The sequence below is a fragment of the Epinephelus lanceolatus genome, chromosome 8, assembly GCF_041903045.1.
Source record: "Epinephelus lanceolatus isolate andai-2023 chromosome 8, ASM4190304v1, whole genome shotgun sequence".
NCBI lineage: Eukaryota > Metazoa > Chordata > Actinopteri > Perciformes > Serranidae > Epinephelus > Epinephelus lanceolatus.
Window position 1 is genome coordinate 29,311,740 of NC_135741.1, and position 25,021 is coordinate 29,336,760.

Below are 25,021 nucleotides of genomic sequence, written 5' to 3' on the forward strand. Positions count from 1 at the left end.
TTTCACCAATCAAACTATTTAGGGGAAGTATCGTCCGATAAAGATTGGTGGCTAATCAACTGGAGCATCCTGAAGGCCAAATAATACAGTCCTTATATTTTTAGTATTGCTTGAACTGAGAACAAAAACTGTTCTGATAAACTGAGAGCTTTAGATGCACAAATTGTAGTAACTCGCCTTAAGCTGCGTTATTTATTACAAAATTTATTCAAAATAATTTCAAATTTCAAGATTAAACATACAAAATACTTAAAACTAAAAGTACAGTGAATTCTATTTAACTCTGTAAACTCTATCTTCTCACAGTGTTTGAAACAAGTGCTTCAGTACACATTTGGTTATTTAAAAAGTCATATTTATCTGTTCTACATCTCTCTGGAGGAATGCCACGGCAGATTTTCTATAGGTTTCAACTTGACAAGAAAAGGAACATCCCTGTAACCTGCACTGAGGGCCTTGAGAACTTGGCAAGCAGCTACAGTTCAACATGTGCAGGGATTCTGAGGAGTGTTCCCACCAGTCTCTCGGCTTCACCATAACACATTCCCGGCCTAGTGTGTAAGGCTAGATAAAGCAGAACTGTAATCCAGTTGTTCTCGAGACCTGTGCTGTGTGTTTTACTTGTCCTCCTGGTCAGTGTCCATGTAGCACAAACACAGCTGCTCCTTCCCAAGCAGGATCAGTGAGTCTCCACTGCAGTGCCAGTTTAGTGACTGGACCTGGAAACCACCTGGCAGGATGGAGAAAAGGGCAAGTGTGATGACAGTGCATCTACTGGTACACAAAATAAAGGTGAAAAAAAATGATTGTGAAGCTTAAGGATCCACATAAAACATTCAGTTCATGCGCCCCCAAAAAAGTTTTATTAATTCTGACATTTTCAATTCATTTCTTTAGTTGTTTTCTACTTGGCAACACAGATGAGTGTCATGACAGTAAAAACTGAGATACCACAGATTTGATCTGTTTGCAATGTAAATTCTGACATTGAATCACTGGTGAGATATCTTCCCTTTGCACGAGAAGGAACAATTTGAAAATGAAAAACAACTTAACCCAGGCCTTGCTTTTCACTGGGATCGAGCCAATGTCATATCTCATGAGTTCCAGGTTTGTTGGTCTTAAAAACTGAAATATTGACCTCTTGCTGCCAACATGCAGAAGTTGCCTTGTGCAGCTGGGTTATACCATGTTCGTACTGGACACAGAAGCATTGTGAGATGTAAGTTGTCTTGCAGCCACCTTGCTGTTCACACCAGAGGCTCATTTCTCTGCAGTGATCGGCAAGCGATTTTACTCCTCTGCTCTGTTCTAATTAGGTGTAGAACTGTGTGTGTGTGTGTGTCTGCTTATCTTTTGTGCTCTCTGTTTAGACACATCACAAATATGTGGAAGCATATTTTATCATTTATCAAAATCAGATAATTTATATCATATTTATTGTTCAGAATGGATTATCAGTGTGTTTTCTCACCAGATTTGCTCACAGTGCACAGAAAAAAAAAATGTGTGAGCTGGCCCACAACCGAACAGCCCAACTGGTTAACATGGCCGCCAAAGGGAAAAAGGTAGCAATCCACGGAAATGTGGCTCTTACATGTCCAGTGTGAGCCCATTGTTAGGGTTAAACATAAGACAGAGACATTAGAAAGGACTGGCGCTCTTCTCCACCATAATGGAGCTGTGTATTCCAGCTGCACAACAGTTCAAACTCTTAGTGACCAGGCACATTACCTTCAGTGGGGACTTGGACAGAAACACAGCCTGCCGGGGACCACAGATAGAGTTTTGTGTTGCCTGTACACAGTGCCAGCCGGGGGCGTTGGGGGTCCCACTGAAAGCAACGCACAGCTGATGTCTGCTCAAGCACAGCCTCCAGGCTCATCTTCTGCATGTCCCACACCCACACAACAGTGGCCATGTTGTCTAAGGTCAGAAAAACAGATACACACTCACAGTCAGTCTCAGCATACAGAACACTAGCATTGCAGCAAAAATAAGTTAACCCTTAAGCTGATGATAATACAGCTTGGGTTCTCTTGAATTCACAATGAAGGTAAACATGAACAGCTGTGAAGTCTTACCGTTTTTGGTGGCTATATAGCGGCTGTCTGAGCTGAATGCCAAAGTAGAGACACCAATCTTGGGGTTGGCTCGGTCTGGGTCTGGTTTGACGACAGGAATTTGGACAGGCAGTGGGCAGATCTCGTCTGGAGTAGGCAACCACAATGAATGAAAGTTTTAGTAGTTATAGTCAGATACTTCTTTTAGAATAAGTTTTTAATGATGTCAAAATCTGACATACATTTACTCTGGGTGTTGAAGAGGGTGGTGCCAATTGTGATGTTGTGTAGCGATAGGTCATCGCTGCCAATAGCTGGCCTTTTCTCCACTTCCTTGTACACAACCTTGAGATACAACAAACAGTTAATAACTGATCTGCAATGCCTTCAAGGCTCATCATGACGGCTGAAAAATACTCACTGCTTTTGTGTTGTTGATGGTTGCTGGGTGCTCAAACTGTGTGATTTTCTTCCATGTGATATGATTGAGGATGCGCACCTGACATGAGGGTAATAAAGTCTTGTCATTTATTTTGTGCTGATATTGATAATGCAACAAATCCAGTCCATCTAAACATATTTGACATTTTAAGTTTATATTATTCTTTATATGCAGAAAAGAGTGAATCGATTTCTTAAAGGAGAACACCAATTTTACACATCAAAGTCTATTTACAGGTCTTGGGAAAGACAACTGCATATCTGAAAAAAAGTTGTTTTAAGACTTTTGTGGCTCAAGATGGAGCTGCGCACAGTCTTACAAACTGCCTCAAGAGATGTGACCTGAGTTCAGCTGGGGCTGAAGGCTACAAGTTTGAAAAGGGATAAAAATCCAAAGGTGTGGAGTTAATAAGAAGTGATCTTATCAGACTCCTGTGGTCCACTCCTCATCTCTGCCTGAGACTTAGCTGCTGCTAACACAGAACATCCAAATATCTGACTGTTGGCGGTCAAATTGCATTGTGGGTAATACAGGTAACTGCTTTTGACACGGAAGAGAGGTGAGCAAAAGAAAAAAAAGATCCGTTCTTTAAAAACCGTCCATGGTGAGTCTGACAATGTTAGAGAAAAGAAATTCCGAATCAGTGGAGCACTCTTTCAAGATAGATGGCTTTACATTTATTACTTGCAGTTACATCGTGTCAAGCTGTAATGTGATATCTTATTTGTAGGGATGCACGATACATATCGGGCCGATTATAGGACCTTTTAATTATGATGCATTATTCCAATAATTAAAATTATAGCTGATAAATAGCGCGGATAATATGCAGCCAGACTGCTTTCATTGACTTAACTAAGGCAGGATTTACACACCTGACACAGTGGGTGGCAGTACATGTACCTTTAAACTTGGTTTGCGAGCTGCCAATAAACAGAGAAGAACAACAACTGCAACACACTGTCTAGAGGGCAAAACATGTCGCAGTATGGACATCTTTCACAGTTCCAGAGAAAGACAAAAGGATTGCGTGGAGGGTTTGATCTCCGACTGCCCGACACAGGTTAGATACAGTGCTGAAGGACCGTCTCCAGAGTGTTAGCACGAGCTAATTAGCAGCAGCGGCTTACATCCAACACCAAGCTTTTAAAGGATCGACTCTGTTGGTATCATTCATTACTGTTCTGGCTGCCTGTGTGTGTGAGACACAGCTGCATGTTTGTAGTGCATCACTATTCTACTTAGTAGTTGTAGGTTAGTCTATCATGGGATGGCGAGATGGCGCCTACATGTGTTTATATAAATGCAGTGTGATGATATAAACATTTAATACACCAGATGTAACGTGGACCTGCCGATGTTCCTATGAGTCGCCTGTCACTGTTTGTCTCTGTTAGTAGAGACTCCACTCTGCAGTGTAGTTTATACACTTTACTGATACATCAGAGAATTACACAGTAACACTGGGCTTCATAATTTCCCTCTCTCCATTAACTATAAATTTAATACTGATTAAAATTCATTTTACTTTCACATCCTTGTATTTATTATGTTCATCTGTAGTGTAGGGTTATATGGGGGCAGAGGCGTTAAGGGTAGGCCATTTGACAAGACCCCAGAAGATCTCCCTCTTTTTCGGAGCCTAATGTTGGCAGGTATGGAGGAGTCAAAACTGTTCCTTGTTTTCGTCGTGTTAGCAAATAGTGATGTCAGTTTGATTTGGTTCAGCCAGAGCTATGGAATATGAAATCACCCATATTTTCTCACTACATCTCAGCTTTTCTTACCCTCAGGTGAGCATAAACTACAGGTTATGCACTTCTTCTTAAAATACAAAAATGTGAAATTATCACTCATCGTATCAATTATCGGCCATAGGAAGCAGGTAATTATCTGTTATCGGTATCAGTGGAAAAAATCCATATCGGTGCATCTCTACTTATTTTTCAGTGTCGTAAGCCAAGACTTTGTCCATACTTTTTCATCATAGCTGCCAATGGCCAGGAACTGGCTGCTGGGGCTCCAGGTCACAGACTTGACACCCAGCGACCACTCATACGCACTGTAGGTTGACAGCAACCGGCCATCCAGAGAATACAGCAACACTTTGTACTGTGGGGATAATACACACATGAAAGCAACAGCACTATTTATTCATCTTGTTTATAGCTCCACTAGGCTCAGTCAAGTGTTCTTTTTGAGTAAGGAGCTCTCAAAATAAAATGGTGGTTCCTTTAGAAATAAAAAGGGACAGTAAGTGTTACTGTACAGATCTGTTTCTATAGGATTGGGCGCCAAGATTTCTGTTTCTGGTTTTCTGTTGCTAGTGCTAAATTGCAGAGCTGCACGATGTATTTTTTATCTTGAGATGTCAACTTGCATGATAAACACATCGCAAAAGACTGTACTGCACACTGAATACAGCTATAACATTACAAAATTACACTGTGTCTGTAGGCACTATTTTGTCTGCTGTTAACTCTCTGGTCAATCAGACGAAGCCCTTGCCGTTAGGCGTGGTCTCATTTGTCAGAATCTGCATGCATGGCAGTGAGGGATATTGGACATGTACGGTTGTGCTACTCTGTATAATTGAAGGACAAAAGTCTGACAAGATGAGTGCAGACGAAAGTGTGAATACCAGAGAGGAACATTTACTGTGAACATCCAGATGCTCAGGGATTCTTTGAGTTTGCTGAAAAAGAGCATCAGTAGAAAACTGCTACACTTCTATCTTTATTGGTGCCTTTTGTGTTCAGTTCAGTTGTTAATTTGTTCAATAAAAGAATGTTGGAAATCATTTCCTTTCATTTTCTAATTCATGTATTTTCTTTACATAGGTACACTTAAATGTGCTAGATTGTTTAAGTCAATACTGACACCGATGACAAGCAAAAACATATGTCTCATCTTATTTAATTTTAAATATATGCTTCTGCAAGGGGACTTTGCACTATGACTTCAGTTGTTCTTTTATCTCAGACATGTTAGGATGTTACATACTGAGACTTTGCACTTATTAAGATATGCACTCCTACACTAGAGTATTCAGCTCTCAACTGACCACTCTTAGCCAGCAGCTTCAGTTTCTGTGTCCAAGTGTGACACATGTGAAACAGTAGCCTAGCAGGGCAGTTAATTTATCCTACACTCTTGTTAAGTTTTAAGTCTTTAAGGCAAATGACTCACCTCCAGACAGCTATCCCACACCGCCAGCACACAGCCATTGGGAGACCACTCCAGCCCTGCCAGGTCCTGTGTCTCAGTCTCAAAATGCTGTGACAGAGTCAAGTGAAATTTAATCAAATAAATCTACAAGACACATTAACACTACAAACAGTTTTTGCATCTTGAACGATGAAAGTTTACACTCCATCTTGGTCAATGGCATTTTTAAAAAACTGATTTTTGGACTCCATGCGGCAGTAAAGCTTTTACAGTATGTCGTAAATCTTACTGTAATGCAAATAATGTTTGAGATGTTTTACCAAATTATATTCCCACTGTCACAGGTGGATTCTGTATGCCTTTTAGGTCACCTACATTTAGATTTCTTCTACTGTTGCTTGCTTAGCTTACTCAAATGCCAAATGTATAATCATGGTCATAAAACTCAAATATAATTTGAATGTCCTACTTACCCTGAGTAAATGCCAGTCGTCGCACACAAACACACTGACGTAGTCTTTGCAGTCACGGCGTTCAGCCAAGGCCATATAGCAGCCATCTCTGCTGAAATCTATACCTGTGGGTGAAAGACAATGCGAGTAAGCTATAATTCAGTCAGTTGTGGCACATTATCACAACACCTTCACAGCCAAGATCGACTCAAAAATGCTATGTTAAAAAAAACTATGAAAACTTGTACAGCTTAAATATTGAGTTTTTGGCCACTTTATTCAACACTCACAAAGCTGATTCCTTAGGGGAGGTTTAGTAGCAGCAGCAGCAAGGAATAAATGAATGACAATCAAATTATTTTAAACTCTGACAAAACAATCTTTATAGACTGGCTAGAAGAAAAGGACAATTATCTATTCTGATAACTGAACATGTAACACCCCTGTTAATTTCACCTACTGTAATTATCAGACACTCTGGCACCATTAGGTTGATGGTATGCAACTATCATGGCCATATTATTTATATGACCGTTTGGAGGGTGCACAAGTTGCAGAGGGACATAGTATTGCATGCAAAAAATGGGGAGAGTCATGGACAATCATTTTTCCCCAAGCTGCTGACAGGCCTGTTATGAAGAGCATGCCCCATTTACTGAAGAGGGGCACAGCTGTCAGCAGAGGACCATAGTTTGGCCTCATACCCATGGTCGCTGCACAAGGTAAAGACCAGCATGTGATTCATGAGGCATGCTGAGGCGCTCGGACCACTGGCCCTACCCTCAGGTGCGCCTCGTAATACATATACACTCATAAGCCACAAGAAAATAAATGGCACAATATCATTTTCATACTGACCCTTCTGACATGCTTTGGGATACTTGATGTAAGACACGGCTTTGGTGCACAGGGACCAGACGGTGACTCTCAGCTGTCAAGGCACCAGAGGAAAGAGGGAATAAAAATCACTGTGGATTATCTCGCAAGTGATAAGTATGACAAGTACACCATTAGGCTTGGGCAGTATCATGGTATATCAGGGTATTCAAAAAATCCAGACGGCATGATTTTCATTACGGTTGAAAATACAGGTGCTCCTCTTTCTATTAACTTGCTGTATGTAGTGCACTGCACATGCCACCAGAGGGCAGTCTCTGGTCCCTAGTGGTGAAACAGGCAGCTGGGATAATGTTACAGGACTGTAAACAAGCATCCAGCAACAGCGAGAGAGTTTAAAACAGAGCGAGATCGCAAGGGTAAAGAATATTTTCATATCTGACTCAGGTGATTGTTGAAACATTGGCCTGACTAACTGGATGACTAACAAGACTTACTAAGACAGTTTTGGTGAGTTTTATTTTGTTTCTGTCGGGTTTTATTAAAGTGTGTTTTATGATGAGTTAACAAGGCACTTAAGCTCGGTGACTGAGAGAAACTTGAATTCAGAAGGTGTATGGTTGTATTTATCTGTTCAGTAAGGAAAACAGGTAGAAGAATACTACCTTTCTTGACAATGTGGGTTTGTTTGTTTTTTGTTAATTTTAAGGTAAGAGAGCCTGTGGAAAGTAGCAAATTCACCAGACTGAGGGTAGGAGTTGGTAGCATCATGCACTCCTACCTTCATATACTGCATAGCCTGGTTAAATTTCAGAAAGCTATGAAAAATTTGATACTGCCCAAGTCTACACACCATACTACGAGATAGTACAAAGGCCATAAATACATCAATCAATCCATTTTTTTGTCACATGTAATCATACACGGTTATACGATATAATTCCAGTGAAGTCAGTGCCTGACAAATACTTGACTTTTGAGGCCAATACATATATATTGATGATTTGGAGTAAAAAAAAAATCTGATTACAATATATCAGCCAATATTCTTTTTTAACACAGACACACAACACAAACAAATATTTTGATAAGGATCCTTTAACTGTGGTTATTGAAGAATTGTGATCAATAAATGTTCAGAGTTGCATGTTTTACTGTCAAAATTTTTCAGTTTTAGGTGCTCTGCTGCTCTCTAGTGAAAAAACTGTCATTTAGAAAGAGTGTTACCATAATACAAACATCTGTGGCTTTTTGTTACTTACCAGCCGTCTTACTCAATAACAGTGCCAATCTAAAATCGGACAACAAAATCTGCCATCACCTGATAGATCTACTCAAGACACCACATGTAGTTTAGATTAGGGATGGGGTTTTGAAGCAAACGGGTTTTGCAAGCCACATTGAAAACTGCATGACCATTTGGACAAAACACTCTCTACTAGACTTTAGTCATTAACACTTAACTCGAAGGTATCTACATAAGGGTGACATGACACTGTCACAACTGACATGATCATGAACTTGTCATGAACATTATGTACATGTCATAAACGTTTGACTGCTGTAATTAAGTGTCATTCGGTTTTTGTAATGACAAGTTGACATTGTTTGGGATGTCCTTATAATGACAACTTGACACTAACCAGAATGACATTACCAATTTGTTATAACAATAATAATCATTATGTCAACTTGTCATAAACACAAAGCATTTCTTGTTAATGTCAAGTTGTTATGACAAAGACATCTTCTGGTAATGTCATCCTGGTTAATGTCAAGTTGTCATTATAAGGACATCCCAAACAATGTCAACTTGCCATGACAAAGACATCTTCTGGTAATGTCATCCTGGTTAATTTCAAGTTGTTATGGTTAATGTCAACTTGCCATGACAAAGACATCTTCTGGTAATGTCATCCTGGTTAATGTCAAGTTGTCATTATAAGGACATCCCAAACAAATTTAATGTCAACTTGTCATGACAAAGACATCTTCTGGTAATGTCATCCTGGTTAATTTCAAGTTGTTATGGTTAATGTCAAGTTGTTATGACAAAGACATCTTGTCAATAAGGACATCCCAAACAATGTCAACTTGTCATTACAAAAACCGAATGACACTTAATGACAGCAGTCAAAAACGTTTATGACATGTACATAATGTTCATGACAGGTTCATGACCATGTCATGTCATCGTTATGACAGTGTCATGTCACTCTTATGTAGATACCTTCAAGTAAAGTCTTACCCTTTAGTCTATGTGAGATCAGTTTGACCACTGGTCTTTGGTAAGACGATCTTATGTGAGGCTGTGATCAAATAAGTGTTGTGTGTGGCGACTGGGTGTCAACAGCAGTCTAATAAGAGCTAAATCAACCAGGCCAGTAGCCTTCTGAGGCCTCTAAGTGCTCCTCCTTAGCCAAAGACTTTGTCCATCAGCTGGGCAGATACAGACTACAGCATGGTTCATCATGGCCTTTAACGGCTGTGGACAGCGCCTTATGTCTTTGAAGAGGTCTGGGATAAATCTCTGTGAGGGATATGTGACACTGACATGGAATCCATCCATCATTAGATGGATGGCCCTGTAGGGCTCTGAGTGTGTGGAGTGTATTTCTACAGGGAACGATCACATATGTTTAAGGGTTGCAGTTACTGACAGGGATAGAAAGAGATTATACCAATTAAATTAGATCTAGAGCACATATTAAATTAACAGATCCAAAACAACATCTCGACACATGGCAAGAAAATACTACCAGTCCATTTGGTACTCAAGAAGTAATGTTAGACACGTGTGACAAATTAACAGTGAGTTGCATTGCCAGCAGGTTGTGTGCATTCCCACAAATGGAAGGCAGTGCCAGAGAATAACTATCTGACCACAAGTCGGCATAACAAAGAGACCACATGTGTTAATGCTAAGTTTTGACAGCAGTCACTCAAATACACACCGGTTTCACTTCAACAAGACTAATGCTAATACAAGCAGTATTGCAGCACATTTTGACTTACAGACAAGGGTGATATGTGGTATCTTGCCCTTCAAGAAACAAGGGTCACATGACAGTCTTTGGGAAACTGTTAGAGAAAATGTGGTCTGTACTACTGTACAGTTGCCTGGGTGTTAAGGCGTTCACAGAGAAAGCTGCACTACGACTGTTACCAATACCAGGATAAGAATGACCGTACACAAATACATCATACACATTCATGTGACACATACAGTATACATCTGCATTCCTTTTTTTTACAGGCCACTGTGTTGTGAACAGATATGTAGTTTCACATATAGTAGTTCAACAGTTGAGAACTGCTTTCCTGATGCTTCAAACAAACTTTCCTCTTATTTGGTTCACTCCTCTCTTAAACACAACCTATGACAGCAGTCATTAAAAACAATCTATATATCAAGGGCATGCAGGCAAAACACTGCAACATTAAGGGTGTTAAATGCATGGCACTCATACCACACTTTACAGCTTACAGTAAGCCAATATAAAGCTGGTGTATAGAGCCCTGTCTGATCATGCTTTGAATGTTTAAGATGTGAAAATGCTGAATTAGTTATGTAGGCTATGTAGGCAGTTAAATGCACCGCTTTTCTTTTAGGGAACACAAGTTGAACAAAAAAATATAGAATTACAATTGTAGCCACTATGGGCAATTTAAGCCTGGAAGTGAGAACAATATCTAGTACTACTATAAAATTCTTAGCACCATCAAAGCCAGATATTCTGGAGAGATCCCTGCATACAACAATAACAAATGATTCTTTTAAAAAATATTTTGGCAATAGAATTTTAAGCCTAGTCTTACTGATGTATTTTACTTTTAAGAATGTGCAGAGCTAAAACTACTTAGGTGACAAGGCTTTCATCATGGTGTCCAGACAGACATTTGAACTGGGCCAAGTCTGTCACCTAACTGGGCTGAAGTGTCGACCCTCCTGTTTGGTCAAGACATCCAGCTGTGTGGACCCTGTAATAACACCTCACCGCACGCTTCCTGGACATCCCCTCAGACATAGTGTCATGGCAACCATAATCAACACTGCTCAAACACAAACAGACTTACACTTCTTAGATGCCTTGAACCCACCACATAGGGGATGCGGGGGAGATCAAGACCCGAAAGGCAGTGTAACTTTAAACTGGGTGGAGGAAGGGTAGCATGAAGAAAATAGGTGGGAAATGCTTTTCCATGTGGGGTGGTATGCAATGAGATCCTTAGTTGGTAGAGCTACACTTTAGATGGAGTATCCTCACTAAAGGTAAGCAGCAGGGACGGGGGCTAGGGACCTGAGGGTGACGTGAAAATCCATCGCATTTGATTGGACTGCTAAAAGAGGGTAAGCTTAGAGTTCAGCCTGATACTGACAGCGGCCTGCTGGCTCCACACACACCTCTCTTATTGGTACATCAGGAGGAGGATGAGGGAGAGATGAATGAGTGAATGAATTAGATTAATGAATGAAGGTATAGTACTTTTGCCCCATTGTTTTGGAAATGAAAACAAAGGTCTGATTGTTGAAAAATGGGCCTGTCATAACAGCGAGGCCACAATGGTGTCACCAAACGGGATAGTAATGTTAGTATACGTCAGGGAGAGAGTGACGAAGTCCATCGTATGCTCCATGTAACATTAGTTGCTGAAGCAGTCCACTGTAAAATGCATTGCGCCTACCACTCAAGTGAATAAATTCTAGCCCACAGCCCATAACCACATTATTTTAGAGAGACAAAGAATGACTGAGGTACCTGTTGTGAAATAGCTAACATATTTTGTTTTACAGGAAGAAAACCGGACAGTGATTTTGATATAAGAATATAAAGAAATTGGGTTTTTTTTTGGTATTTTTTGGGGTATATATTGTTAAAAAAAGTCCGGGATGTAATCTAAACGGTTAAAAGGGCATTTTTCCACTTCATCTCTATTTTAAGGCTACAGCTGTTCACTTGTATGAAGATAGCTGTTTGTAATATTTGCTGAAACTGTCACCACATCCACAAAGTATTATATGAGACAGTTATTCTGTGAAAAAAAATCATGTCCTTGCTCCTCCTCCTTTTGCCTCTAACTACATTCCCTAGAACTGACTGTGGTGCACCGTAAACAACCAGTCAAAGCTGAGGAGTTTGTAATGCTGTCAATCATGTCACTCAGTGCTCGTGAACTTTGATCAAACTGCCAAACTAGGCAGCGCAGATCAAACATGAATCTGTTAATGCACTGCCTATTTCTTGCCTCAAATATTTTCAGAGACATTATGTAATGTACTGTAAAATAAGAACGTTTGTGACCCAGCACTGCCTTCCACCCACTGGCAGAACCACCTTTGTCATTTTACAGCTAAACAGTACACTAAAATATGTTTCCGAATGCAAATGAGGTGAGAAATACATAATGCAGTAACAAAATCTTGACTTATATTTGATCAGTGCTGCCTACTTTGACAGTCTGAGCAGTGACTGACATGATTGACAGCTGCATTAGAGACTCCTCTGCTCTGATTGCTTGTTTTCATTCATATGTAGCAATATGTGGAGGCAGAAGAAGATGATTTTTTCATCCATCACAACCACTTAGTATCTATTAGCAAGTATTCATAACAAAAAAAACTAAGAATTAGGGTACATTCCTAGCAGGACAGCCTGTGGGCAACATGATAACTGTTATCAGTTGTCAACCAAAGTTACTGACAGCAACCTGGAATAAAACGTATCTATCAGCCATTCTCGTTGCGCGCCTATGTGAGTGCGAGAGAATGGGAGAGTGTATTTGATGCCATATAGGCCTATCTGTCAGCAGAGGATTAGACTGCTGGCATTCCACACAGGAAGCCATCTCAAACCAATATAGCCTATTTCTCCTGTTACAGCCTCATGATTCTACCAAGGAACTGGAGCCTCTCGCACCCCACACGTAGGTATGGGCGAGCTATTGTCCCATGTTGCAGTGAGGCAGCTGCCTACGTCTGCAGTTTAGTCCGGTAGCGCTGTTGCCAACAATGCTACACGTTAGCAAAGCTCCAGCAGTACTGGCCAAGAATGCTATTGCTAATCCCATCCCAACAATGTAAAAACCATTAGAGAAGTCAAGCTCAATGATGTCCTTGGCTGGAGTTTTTCCACCCTCAGTTTATCACCCCTCAGCTGGTAAAGGTGGATTAACATGGATGTGTGAGTGGCATTTTGTGAGGTCCTAAGATAAACTATTGGAATTCAAATACGAGACAACTTGCGTGAAGCCTCACAATATATGGGCTAGGTTTCAGCAATGAGACTTTCTATTAAATCTGTGACATGGCGCCATCCCACATTTCAAAGCAAATGTTTTTTTAACATGGCCAACTCCAGAAACATAGTAGTTCCAGGAAAAAGCTCAAGGGTGCTGCTAGCTGCCTGGATAAGAGGCGCTTACCTGTAGTATGTCTAGGGCTGTCCCTGAAACCAATATGCTTTTTCATTGTCCTAAAAACAAAGTATTGTGTACCCACAAAAGATTTGAAAATATTCAATTTGAGTTTAAAAAGAACTCACCTCAAATGCTACAAAAGGCCAGACACACACACACACAGCCAGCTAAGCAGATTTACTGACACAGAGACAGACAAACACACACATGGTGGCACGATCCACACCAAAGGCAGCTGTCTCTAAACAAGTTAATATAGCAGGCTGTTTATGAGTGGGGCTGAAATTCAAACCTGACACGAACACCCGTCTGGCACAGCCTTAATGAAATGTTGGACCGGGGTGAAGGTAAGTTCAGTGGGCCCCTTGGCAATGTGGGAGCCGGTACCTACTTTGCCTCTTTTAAAGTACGTCTTCATCCTCAACTACCAAAGGATGCAGTGCTTATCTTCCTGCTAGTTTTAGCTGAGTGATAAGGGCAGTGAGAGAGTAACACTTTTTCTTAATGCACAACAGCACAGGCGAGAGGATGTTGAGAAGTGGACAACCAAGAAAAGCTGGTCATCAGTGGTTTATAAAAAATCTTGACATGACATTGACGAATAAGAAACAATGTGTCTAGAATTTTGGGTAAGGGTTTGGCATCCCTGTTCTCAGAGCTCTTGACCAGAAATACTGATTTAGAGTGGCTTCCTTAAACAGAATTCAACTGCTGTTCCCAGTGTGACTTGAAGGTTAGACTTGTGTTAGGTTAAATGAAGTTGAGTGTCATTATCTGACCTTTGTATATCATTTTCCAGTGATCTAACCAGTATAGGAATACCTATCTCAAAAAATAACACAAATGATGAAAACAGCTGCTTCAAAAGGCTGGAAAAAACAAACCCCTCCAAACACCTGAAGAGGTGCTTCAGGGAACACTAGTATGGGGCTGTAACTAAAAATCATTTTCATCATCGACTAATCTGCTTGTACATTATGTCTGTTTTCATGTTAAGCACTCAGTGCTTACAATGCCCTTACTGTAAAGTTCTTTGTGCTGCATTTCTTCTATGAAAATAGCTATACTATTATTATTAATATTATTATTATTATTATTATTATTAATAATATTTTCTCTACTAATTCTTTGGTCTATATAGGTAAGAAAATATTTTCTGAAGTCCAATGTTACCAATGTGCGCTTTGACCAATACTCCGAAACTCCACCTCGCTATGCAGGGCTCCACAATAATGTATGTCCGACTGCTCAGGGGATGTCAAGTGACACATCCATCTGTTAAATCTATCAACTCACGTGCCCAATCTGGCAAGTAGTAAAAAAAAAATTAACATTGTTTTTTTTCCCCAGACTTAATGATGGAAGTAACTGAGGAGTGAGCCATCTCGGTTTTTAATTATCTCTGCTGAGGTGCACATATGCAGTACCGATCTGGCTGTTAGAAAATGACAGCAGGTAAAGACAAAGATTATGAGCTGAAAACAGTTTATTTGGGTGGCATTAGAGGATTTGGGCACTCCAACTTTAGTCTTTGTTGATATCTGATAACTGCTGATAAATAAAGCAAGTTTTCAGGCAGGTAAAGACCGATTTTGAGCAAGTAGATTTTTGACCCACTTGCTCCACTGGGCAAGTGAAAAAAAAAAAACATTAACACTGAGCACTGCTATGACAAAAGACTTTTTTGCTAGAAAAAAAACAACTGATTGATTTTCACAACAGTTGGCAATTCTTCTGTTGACCAACTAATCATTCAGGAAATTAATGACAGTGGGCAGTTCAGGTTGGTTATGAGGGGTCATTTGGCACATACATTTGAAAAATAAATACTTTTGATATTAATCATTTGAACTTGCCACTCAGAATTTTGAAGACCTAAGCTATACTGTTTTATGCAGATGCTATATCTTTTTAGGGAAGAAGCTTCCACTCTTTTCCATCCTTCTCCTTTTTTTTTTTTTTTTTTGAAGATGCAGACAGACACAAAGCAGACATGCCACAGACACTTGCACTCCCTGCACCCTTCTCCAGACCAGACACAGTTGTGTGTTGGGCCACAACACCTGTCAAATGATTCCTGGAGTCAGGTTCAGCATGACAGACACGACCCACCATGGTGCCCCCATCATATTCCACATGGCCCGAGGGTAGCTGCTATAGCTTCTCACCCCTTACAACACGCGCTTACTATGATGTGAATTTAAACCAGGAGTACAGAGAGACATACATGTAGAATGGAACTAAACACATCTTTGTTAGTCTGAGATCCATTCTGCAGGCTGTTATAAACAACATTCAACATCTCCTCTTTTGTCATAAGCCTGTTATGGCAGGAGCAATCAACAGTCACAGTGCCTTTTACATTACTGTGATTTAGAGCATTTAAAGTCATGAAATTAAATATTTTTGGTGATAAATATGACTATGGTTACACCTCCCTGTATTATTAGAGAGTCAATACTATGGTATGAAAAAACTACACTAGTCTCGACCACCAAAAAAGGATGACTACTATACTGCCAGACTCAATCTAATCTTGCAGGCGGTGTTCCTCAAGGTTTGATTCTGGGTCCTTCACTGTTCTCTGTGTACAACAAAATTCTCTTTCTCTGCCACTGGACTAGGGTTGTACTGAATGTCATTTTTTACATTCACATTTTACAGCTTCTATTGAGATTTTTTGAGTTAATCTTTGAACGTCTGTCATCATAGCATTTGAATGTTGATTTAGAATTTGAATGTCAACATTGTGAATGAGGCGTCGAACTATTCGGTACAGCCCTTCACTTCACTGGCCGATATTTGCTTATCAAAGATACAGTATGTGTAAAGTAAAGAACTGCTGTATTGAAATATCAGATTTTTTAAACTTAGCTCAGGTCAAGTTCAGCTTCACATTTCACACTAACCTTGTTTGCCATTATGTTAATTAGATTGCTGCCACACACTGAGAAGTAAACTAATCCAAACTTCGGTTTCCAAGTATGAAAGACATGTCCAAAATAAGCTCCCTTTCATCTGGTTGCCTCCAAACTGTGACCTGTGATTTATTATCACTGTATTGAGACAACTACACTTTTTATTAAATATAAGACACGTGACCAAACAAGACCCATTATATGGCAGTAGATTTGTGGAATAATCTATCTAAGAAGCTGAGGCTTGCTGATTAAATCACTTAAAACATTATTTTTAAACTTTTACTGATTTTGTACTTCAGACTTCCTGCTTTTGTCTTTTTGTATTACTTCTTATTTTTGGTTTGTGTGGGGTTTTTATAGCTTTTTTCTTCACTTTTGTTGACCTGAGAACATCATTAATGGGACTTGTTGCCAAAGAAAATACCAGACTTACATTAGAAGGGCACATACACATTGCACCCATGTTCCAGAGGTACTTGAGACCCATGTATGACAGGACGCTAACAGGAGGGGAGCTATGAAATCAGGCTGAATACATGCAGCAGGTGGGGGGGTGTAGGGGCGGTCAAGATAGGCTCTGGTGTCTGGCTATTTTCAGGTCCCCCCTTCCTTGCGGGCCAGCAACAGTTGAAACCAGACAAGCATATGCATAAACACACTTCCGTGTGCATGAATGCACGCACCAACTTCACACTTACATGGAACTCAGTGGTGTTGAGAATGTGACGTCCATCTGGACTCCACCGTGAGGAGACTAGTCCTATTGAGCCCTCATCAATCTTACAGTGCCAGTCTGGCTGTTCAAGAGACCACACCTGAAGAGAAAGACAGAGAGTGACAGAGGAACAGCAATCAGCCGTCACTGATGACATCCCTCACACACATGCTGCATCTTCCTAAACTTGATTTCAAATAGTAAGAAACAGTTGAGCATCGGAAACCATGAAAGACTGGCGCTGGATACCCCTTCAAAGGTAAGAAACTTGCCCTATGATGCACATTGTGACATTACAGTAGCATTGCAGAACCTGTTGTTATTACAAACTCTGTCCGTCAGTTAGAATGCATGTTTTAAAAAAAATGGGTATCCCTGTTTTACATAAATGTGAATAAATTATTAACAGATTTTTTTTTTTATTTTTTAATATATATTTTTTATTTTATAACATAAATAGGACCTGGTGTAAATGTGAGTTTACAGGACACAAGATAATTAAACAGCATGATTCTAAAGTCGATAAATGAGGCATGACTCTGTATTCAGGACACAAAAATTTGTAAAAGAATCTTAAGTGTCACATTTAAAGAAGGTTCATTAATCATTGTTTGTTAAATGTTGAGGTCATTTCAAACAGCAGCCTCTCAGTCTCAGATTTCTGGTGTGCATCACTTTATATCATGTGTGGTCTACATGTCTAGTCAAAGTAATACTGAAAAACTACTTAACAATATGAAAATTTAACTAGTACACACACTGAAATCCAAATGTATCTACAGTGCTGTAAAGTACTGTTCACCAAAATGACAAAACAACCGCTCAACCATTTCTAAAATAAGAAACAGCTGTGATGTAAAAGAGGGCATGTTTGAAGCAACTGCACCATATTCAAGTGAATTTTTAAAACTTATTCAAACTCAAAACACTACCAGTGAAATGAAAGAGAAAATGTGATTTTTGCATTTGCTGAAATTATTTCAAAGACTTGTTGACACAGGGTATGTAGAATTATTATTAACAATGGCCTTTTAGTAGTCCAGTGCAATATGTTATGTGAAAAATCCAGAGAGCACTACAGCTATAAAATATTGATTTCACAGCCACAAAAACGTCACATAGATGTACAATCCAACGCTGTTATCAAGATTGAAATGTCTTAATGATACACTGAAATATTTATTGATAATGTAGCTTTTCCATACTCTCAAAAATGTTTCTTTATCTTGAAGGAATACTTCACCCACAAACTGATCATGTGTAAGATTAATGATTCACCACATGTTGCGTTTGTGGGAAAGTTTTTTTTTGCCTCCTAGGTGAACAAAGAATCCAAAATTGGGAGAAAATTCTTGATGAATTGGAGTGAAAGGGGGCCACATTTAACAGCAGCAATTCTATATACAGTACAGGGCAAAAGTTTGGACACACCTTCTCATTCAATGCGTTTTCTTTATTTTCATGACTATTTACATTGTAGATTCTCACTGAAGGCATCAAAACTATGAATGAACACAAAAAAAGGTGAAATAACTGAAAACATGTTTTATATTCTAGTTTCTTCAAAATAGCCACCCTTTGCTCTGATTACTGCTTTGCACACTCTTGGCATTCTCTCCATGAGCTTCAAGAGGTAGTCACCTGAAATGCTTTCCACTTCACAGGTGTGCCTTATCAGGGTTAATTAGTGGAATTTCTTGCTTTATCAATGGGGTTGGGACCATCAGTTGTGTTGTGCAGAAGTCAGGTTAATACACAGCCGACAGCCCTATTGGACAACTGTTAAAATTCATATTATGGCAAGAACCAATCAGCTAACTAAAGCAAAACGAGTGGCCATCATTACTTTAAGAAATGAAGGTCAGTCAGTCCGGAAAATTGCAAAAACTTTAAATGTGTCCCCAAGTGGAGTCGCAAAAACCATCAAGCGCTACAACGAAACTGGCACACATGAGGACCGATCCAGGAAAGGAAGACCAAGAGTCACCTCTGCTTCTGAGGATAAGTTCATCCGAGTCACCAGCCTCAGAAATCGCAAGTTAACAGCAGCTCAGATCAGAGACCAGATGAATGCCACACAGAGTTCTAGCAGCAGACCCATCTCTAGAACAACTGTTAAGAGGAGACTGCGCGAATCAGGCCTTCATGGTCAAATAGCTGCTAGGAAACCACTGCTAAGGAGAGGCAACAAGCAGAAGAGATTTGTTTGGGCCAAGAAACACAAGGAATGGACATTAGACCAGTGGAAATCTGTGCTTTGGTCTGATGAGTCCAAATTTGAGATCTGTGGTTCCAACCGCCGTGTCTTTGTGAGACGCAGAAAAGGTGAACGGATGGATTCCACATGCCTGGTTCCCACTGTGAAGCATGGAGGAGGAGGTGTGATGGTGTGGGGGTGTTTTGCTGGTGACACTGTTGGGGATTTATTCAAAATTGAAGGCACACTGAACCAGCATGGCTACCACAGCATCCTGCAGCGACATGCCATCCCATCCGGTTTGCGTTTAGTTGGACGATCATTTATTTTTCAACAGGACAATGACCCCAAACACACCTCCAGGCTGTGTAAGGGCTATTTGACCAAGAAGGAGAGTGATGGAGTGCTGCGGCAGATGACCTGGCCTCCACAGTCACCGGACCTGAACCCAATCCAGATGGTTTGGGGTGAGCTGGACCGCAGAGTGAAGGCAAAGGGGCCAACAAGTGCTAAACACCTCTGGGAACTCAAGACTGTTGGAAAACCATTTCAGGTGACTACCTCTTGAAGCTCATGGAGAGAATGCCAAGAGTGTGCAAAGCAGTAATCAGAGCAAAGGGTGGCTATTTTGAAGAAACTAGAATATAAAACATGTTTTCAGTTATTTCATCTTTTTTTGTTAAGTACATAACTCCACATGTGTTCATTCATAGTTTTGATGCCTTCAGTGAGAATCTACAATGTAAATAGTCATGAAAATAAAGAAAACGCATTGAATGAGAAGGTGTGTCCAAACTTTTGCCTTGTACTGTATAAAACATATATCTATATAAAACATATGCTTACAAACTCTCACACAACTCGTGCAGTATAATCCAAGTCTCTATTAACCAGTCGTATGCTCAGTTCTTCACAAACACATGCATTTCCACTAAAACCTTATGATTTTAACACTTCCACATACAAGCAGCGCGTCTGAGCAAGTCTGTTTGTTTGAACTCTGCTCGTGCATTCCAATGAGCAGAGTTCAAATGCACGGGCTTTCTCAGGTGCCCTACCCGTCCATGCGTGAGACTGTTCATGTAGAAATGTTCAAAATAGTTAAGTTTTGGTGAAAACGCATATGAATGGGAAGTATTAAACAGCCGACTGGATAAATGAGACTTGGATTATACAGCACAAGTTGTGTGAGTTTGTACAGAGATGTTTTTTCCTATATAGTTTTGATGGTGATAAACGTTGCCCCCTTTTACTACAATTCATCAACAATGTTCTTCATTTTTGGATTCTTCGTTCATAGCATGCAAGAAAAACAAAGTTTTCTCCATGAATTCATCGTAACACGGGTGAGTTATTGATGTAAAAATTGTCATTTTGTGGGTGAAGTAATCCTTTATAATTCTCTGACATAGAACTTTTTGAAAATGTCTGCCAGAAACAGGCTTTACCATATAACACGTTACTTATATTGTTCTACTTCGACAATAGTGTATAATAAAGTTTTTTTAAGGCTGTGACGACAAACCATTTTAGTTGTTGATTCCTCTCTCCATGATTTATTAGACCAATTATTATTTAATACATACTAGTGTCAAAAAACAACACCAAGATTAATGGCAAATGACTACCACAGGGAGCCTAAAGGGATGCCTTCATATAACTTATACGGTCTGATCAATGGTTATTGTGACACTCGAAAAAGAACAAGATTAAAACATTTGCTTTCATCAAAAGCTTACAATTTATTACCTTTATCACCAGTAACATCGACTGCAACCTACCAAGTATGTGACTGACCACCAGGCATTTACATACATACTTACATTACTGTCCCTTTCTGATAACCTACCTGTACCAGTCCTCTCTTGTACATAGCACAGAGGACAAACAGAGAGTCAGAAGACCAGTCCATGTGGGATATCTGGTCTAGGCAGGTGTAGAGCTGCAGAATCTGTAGGGTGCTCACGTCTCGCACCACCAGCCTGTACTGCACACAGGTAGCCTGACAAGTACAGCCCAATAAACAGGTCAGAAAGAATACAACTTCTAACACACGTCACTTATATCTGTGTGTAACTAAGTAGCATCCCAACCATGAGAATGAAATCAGAGGCAAAAGTATTATTTTCACTGCATTTTACTACAGGCACTGCAAAAACTACACATTTGCAAATATTGTTAAAAAAGAAAAACACTTACCAAATATTTTCCATCTGGTGAAACTTTGCAGAGTTGGTTGGACTGCTTGAAAACCTCAGAGAAATTCATCTTTTGTTCCTACACAGGAGGAAATTACAGTTACATGACATGCCCTTTTTTTTTTTAAACCGCCCAAGTGAGTTTCTTCAAACATCTAACAGCATGGGAGATGGACAGTTTTGCCTGACAGCCTACTCAAATCAACTGGTGTAGTTTCGACATGTAAACACATGATGGCGCCGTAAGTCCAATACATAAACGTGCTTCACACAGTAAACATACACATTACATACACAGATAAACAGTTCTTCTCTCATGCAAGACGAGTCATTATGTGGAAGAAGCACTGTGTAAAACGAATAACGTCCGTTTCAGGGCACAGCCTCGATAGAAAGAACTGAGCTACAGGTAGCTAAGTTAGCCTAGCTAGCTGGCTCGCAATTCTAGTGTAGCTAAAGCAAAATGAAGCCACACATAAACCCAGTCTAAATCACGACTTCACTGCCATGCCATCGTCTTGCTATCGATGTATTTTACATAATATCCGAGCTGGTGGAGACAGAGGAGAGCACCAGCTTACATGCAAATGGTAAAGTTAGCTGTCGGCTGTCACTGGACTCATTCAGTTCTAACGTTAGCATGTAACGTTGATAGCAACTTAGCAGGTGGCTAACCGTCACTAACTTCCCCCTCATTGGTAAAACTCACCTCTAATGGTAATTGTGTTGCTGTAGTCAAGTAATTCAGTGAAGCGAAACGTCCCACGAGTGGTCTAGAAAAGTTTTTTTCTTCGCATGATTGTCTTCGGGACACGGACTGTGGATCTAACTGTTGCTAGTTTGTTTGTATGAGCCGATGACGACTTGCCGGTGCCGTCCAATCAGAATCCGCCTGCCGGCTGCTTTTGCCTTCTGGGAAATGAAGTTCATTATTGTGTTCTCGCTTGTTTTATGTGTCAATGGTGTCAACGTGTGCGTGTGTTTGAGCGCGTGTATACCAAATTAATATAGTCGTATAGGCAACAGTATTTTTTTTTCTTACAGACTATCATTTTGTAAGATGATAGATGTGGAATATTTCTATAGGTTTCTCTCACCTTATCATATTTTACACTTTAATCATTAATCATTTATAATTTGTGGGTTATGTTTTATTCACATGAACCCTCCTTTTAGTGCGGAACAATAAAACTACTTTTTATATCCCCCACCAGCTGGAAAAGGTTTCCCGCTTATGTGCGCCCAAACCGCGCTACCGCCTCCCTTCCTCTCCCAGCGCAAAAGACGCTTCACCTCCTCCTTGGTCTCCCTCAGCAAAGCTCACGCTTCCCTGAACAGCATGCAAATCAGTTTTCAGCCTGTTTTCTCACAGTTAATTCTCCGAAAAGTCAATCATCTCCAGTCGCTGTTATCATACTGTAAAGTCGGTCGATTTTTCAGTTTTTTGTTGCTGCTGTTGTTTTATGGAGGGTCACTCTCTTGGCATGTTCGATAATAAACAGGCGGGTGCTCGGCGCAACATAATTCTTGGGTGTTTGGACTGGAGTAATAATAACCTTCAGGTACGTTGATTTATTTTAGTACTGTAATGGCCTATAAGTAGTGATTTAGATATGCCTATTTATGTCATATGTTTTGTTTTGTGTATAATCTGCTTCATTTTTTATCTTTTTGCCGATATTTCTTATTTTGCAAAATGTGGCAAAAAAAATAAGGGAAAATAGAAAAACGAGGCTGTTGACAAGATAGGCCCAGCTGTCTTGAGAATTTGCTAAGGCTGAATAAGACTCCGATTATTAAAAAAGTGTCTTAGTAGCCTATAAAATCTTTCTGGTTATTTTGCTGATGGGATTTTGCAGCTGATCGTGGTATGGGTAGGCTAATGGTTTGTTAGGGTCTGCGTCATGCAGTGTCAGAACAGTTTAAAAAATAGGCCTACTAATAAAAATATCTTGTCCAAACAAAAATAAAAAATGCAGGCCTTACAGAGAATCCCATGTGCACATGTTTAATATTACTAGCCCCATTTGATTTTTTTTTTTTTTTAAATGAAATGTTTGGGGAGGGAAAATCGAAAGGCTGTTTATCTTTTCCATATGTGGCTCAGTGCCATTCATTTATTAAATAGCCTGCTATTCACAAAAGAGCATTTTATAGTCATATTATTACTTAATTTATGTTTTTATTAATCAATAAATGGCAGTGTTTTAGATAGAAGCAAAATGATGCTTCACACATTTCACAGACAGCAATGACAACCTCTTATTGAATCCTCTTATGGCACATTAAATATTCCACTTGGGGTTGTGGAGGATCGAATCTACAACAATTTTTAAATTAATTTCATCTCAATTGGGACTCTGTTTTCTTGCATAAAATGGCCCTTGGGAAGGCAGTGTATGTGTGTGTATGTGTGTGTGTGTTGTTGTCATGGGTGCCGTAACCCGGGAGTGGAGACACAAAGAAACAGGTGAATATCAGCGAAGCACAATGTCAAACTTTAAAAGATGGTGTGACATGAAGGCAAAGAACCAGCAGAGGCCGTGCTTTACAGAAATAGCAAAGGCGTGTTTGGCTTCTTTGTGCGAAATATTAAAAGAGCAGAGGGCAAGTGTTGATAATTTGATATCAAAGAGAAATCTTTTTTTGTCAGTGCATGCGTAATGAAATACTTTCACGCGTTTACACTGTAAAAACCAAACCTGCCTCTAATATCCTATGGGGTACCAAGGAAATTAAAATATATTGGAGGTGCTGAGGTTACCCAAATATTTATTTAGATATTCAAAGAACTTACAGTTACATTGAAGGTGCTTCAAGTAACCTTTCTTGAAAAAAAAAAAAAACCCTCACTTTTTGAAGTAAAGATAGTGTTTGGTTTTGGTGCTATGATGCAATAATAGGCCTATATGTTTTCTTATAGTGGGAACATGTATTAATATTTTCCCACCCTTATTAAAAAGGCAAACCATCTGTTCTGTGTAGTGTATCATAAGTAATCATAAGTAATAAATAACAAGTGTAAGCCTTCAGAATGTTAGCTCTGATCATCTCTGGTCACGGTAAGAGAAGCAGACTTCCCTGAGGTGCAGTCTAAGTGAAAAAGTCTGTGTCCAGGTGGAATCCCAATTAAACTGTTCAAAGTGCGGAGCAGAGCTCTGAGGCCAACCCGTTGTCTTCCCTCTGCTCGTCCTGCATTGACGCTACGTCAGATCCCCTGCGCAACACACGAGCTGCTCTGGGATCTGAACAGGCAGTACTGAGGGACAAACTGGGAATGGGAGCTTGTTTCTTCGGCGGCAGCCACCTCGGGAGCAGCGGGAACCTGCAGCCACACAGATGCTGCATGCAGAGCTCCAGGCCCAAATTATATAGCCTACGTATCTGCATGCGTAAGCGTGCTGCAGGCCTCCTTAACATGTATGTCCTATCTTGTTTTTATGTCACGTAAATTGGATCATTGATCATCGGATCAGCCACAAGATCAGTTTGAAAAACAAAACAGCCTTTGTTCAATAATTATGACATCACCTCAGATGTTTACTGAGCTGCATATCTTCAATCGATTCAGTACAGACTGAACTGAAAAAAACCTGTTACATAAATACACA

At 39.9% G+C, this 25,021-nt stretch overlaps 1 protein-coding gene across 1 annotated transcript; it reads right to left on the reverse strand.

The window, feature by feature from the left end:
• Positions 1 to 188: 188 nt before the first annotated feature.
• Positions 189 to 22,277, reverse strand: wrap73 (WD repeat containing, antisense to TP73). The gene is made up of 13 exons (XM_033645860.2): positions 22,120 to 22,277; positions 21,412 to 21,489; positions 21,062 to 21,214; positions 16,999 to 17,115; positions 6,984 to 7,056; positions 6,147 to 6,250; positions 5,695 to 5,781; positions 4,483 to 4,617; positions 2,485 to 2,562; positions 2,306 to 2,408; positions 2,085 to 2,210; positions 1,735 to 1,926; positions 189 to 730 (listed from the first exon to the last, which is right to left on the reverse strand). Exons 2-13 carry the CDS (start codon positions 21,478 to 21,480, stop codon positions 618 to 620), a joined length of 1,350 nt encoding a protein of 449 aa, XP_033501751.2. The 5' UTR covers positions 21,481 to 21,489; positions 22,120 to 22,277; the 3' UTR covers positions 189 to 617.
• Positions 22,278 to 25,021: the final 2,744 nt, after the last annotated feature.

Bases quoted from the DNA above. Each gene is read 5' to 3' on its own strand.
- wrap73 (XM_033645860.2), bottom strand. From the start codon at position 21,480: ATGAATTTCTCTGAGGTTTTCAAGCAGTCCAACCAACTCTGCAAAGTT. The intron at 21,215-21,411 runs GTAAGTGTTTTT...TGTACTTGTCAG, and splicing joins CACCAGATGGAAAATATTTG to GCTACCTGTGTGCAGTACAG. The intron at 6,251-6,983 runs GTCAGTATGAAA...TTTCACCCACAG, and splicing joins TCCCAAAGCATGTCAGAAGG to GTATAGATTTCAGCAGAGAT.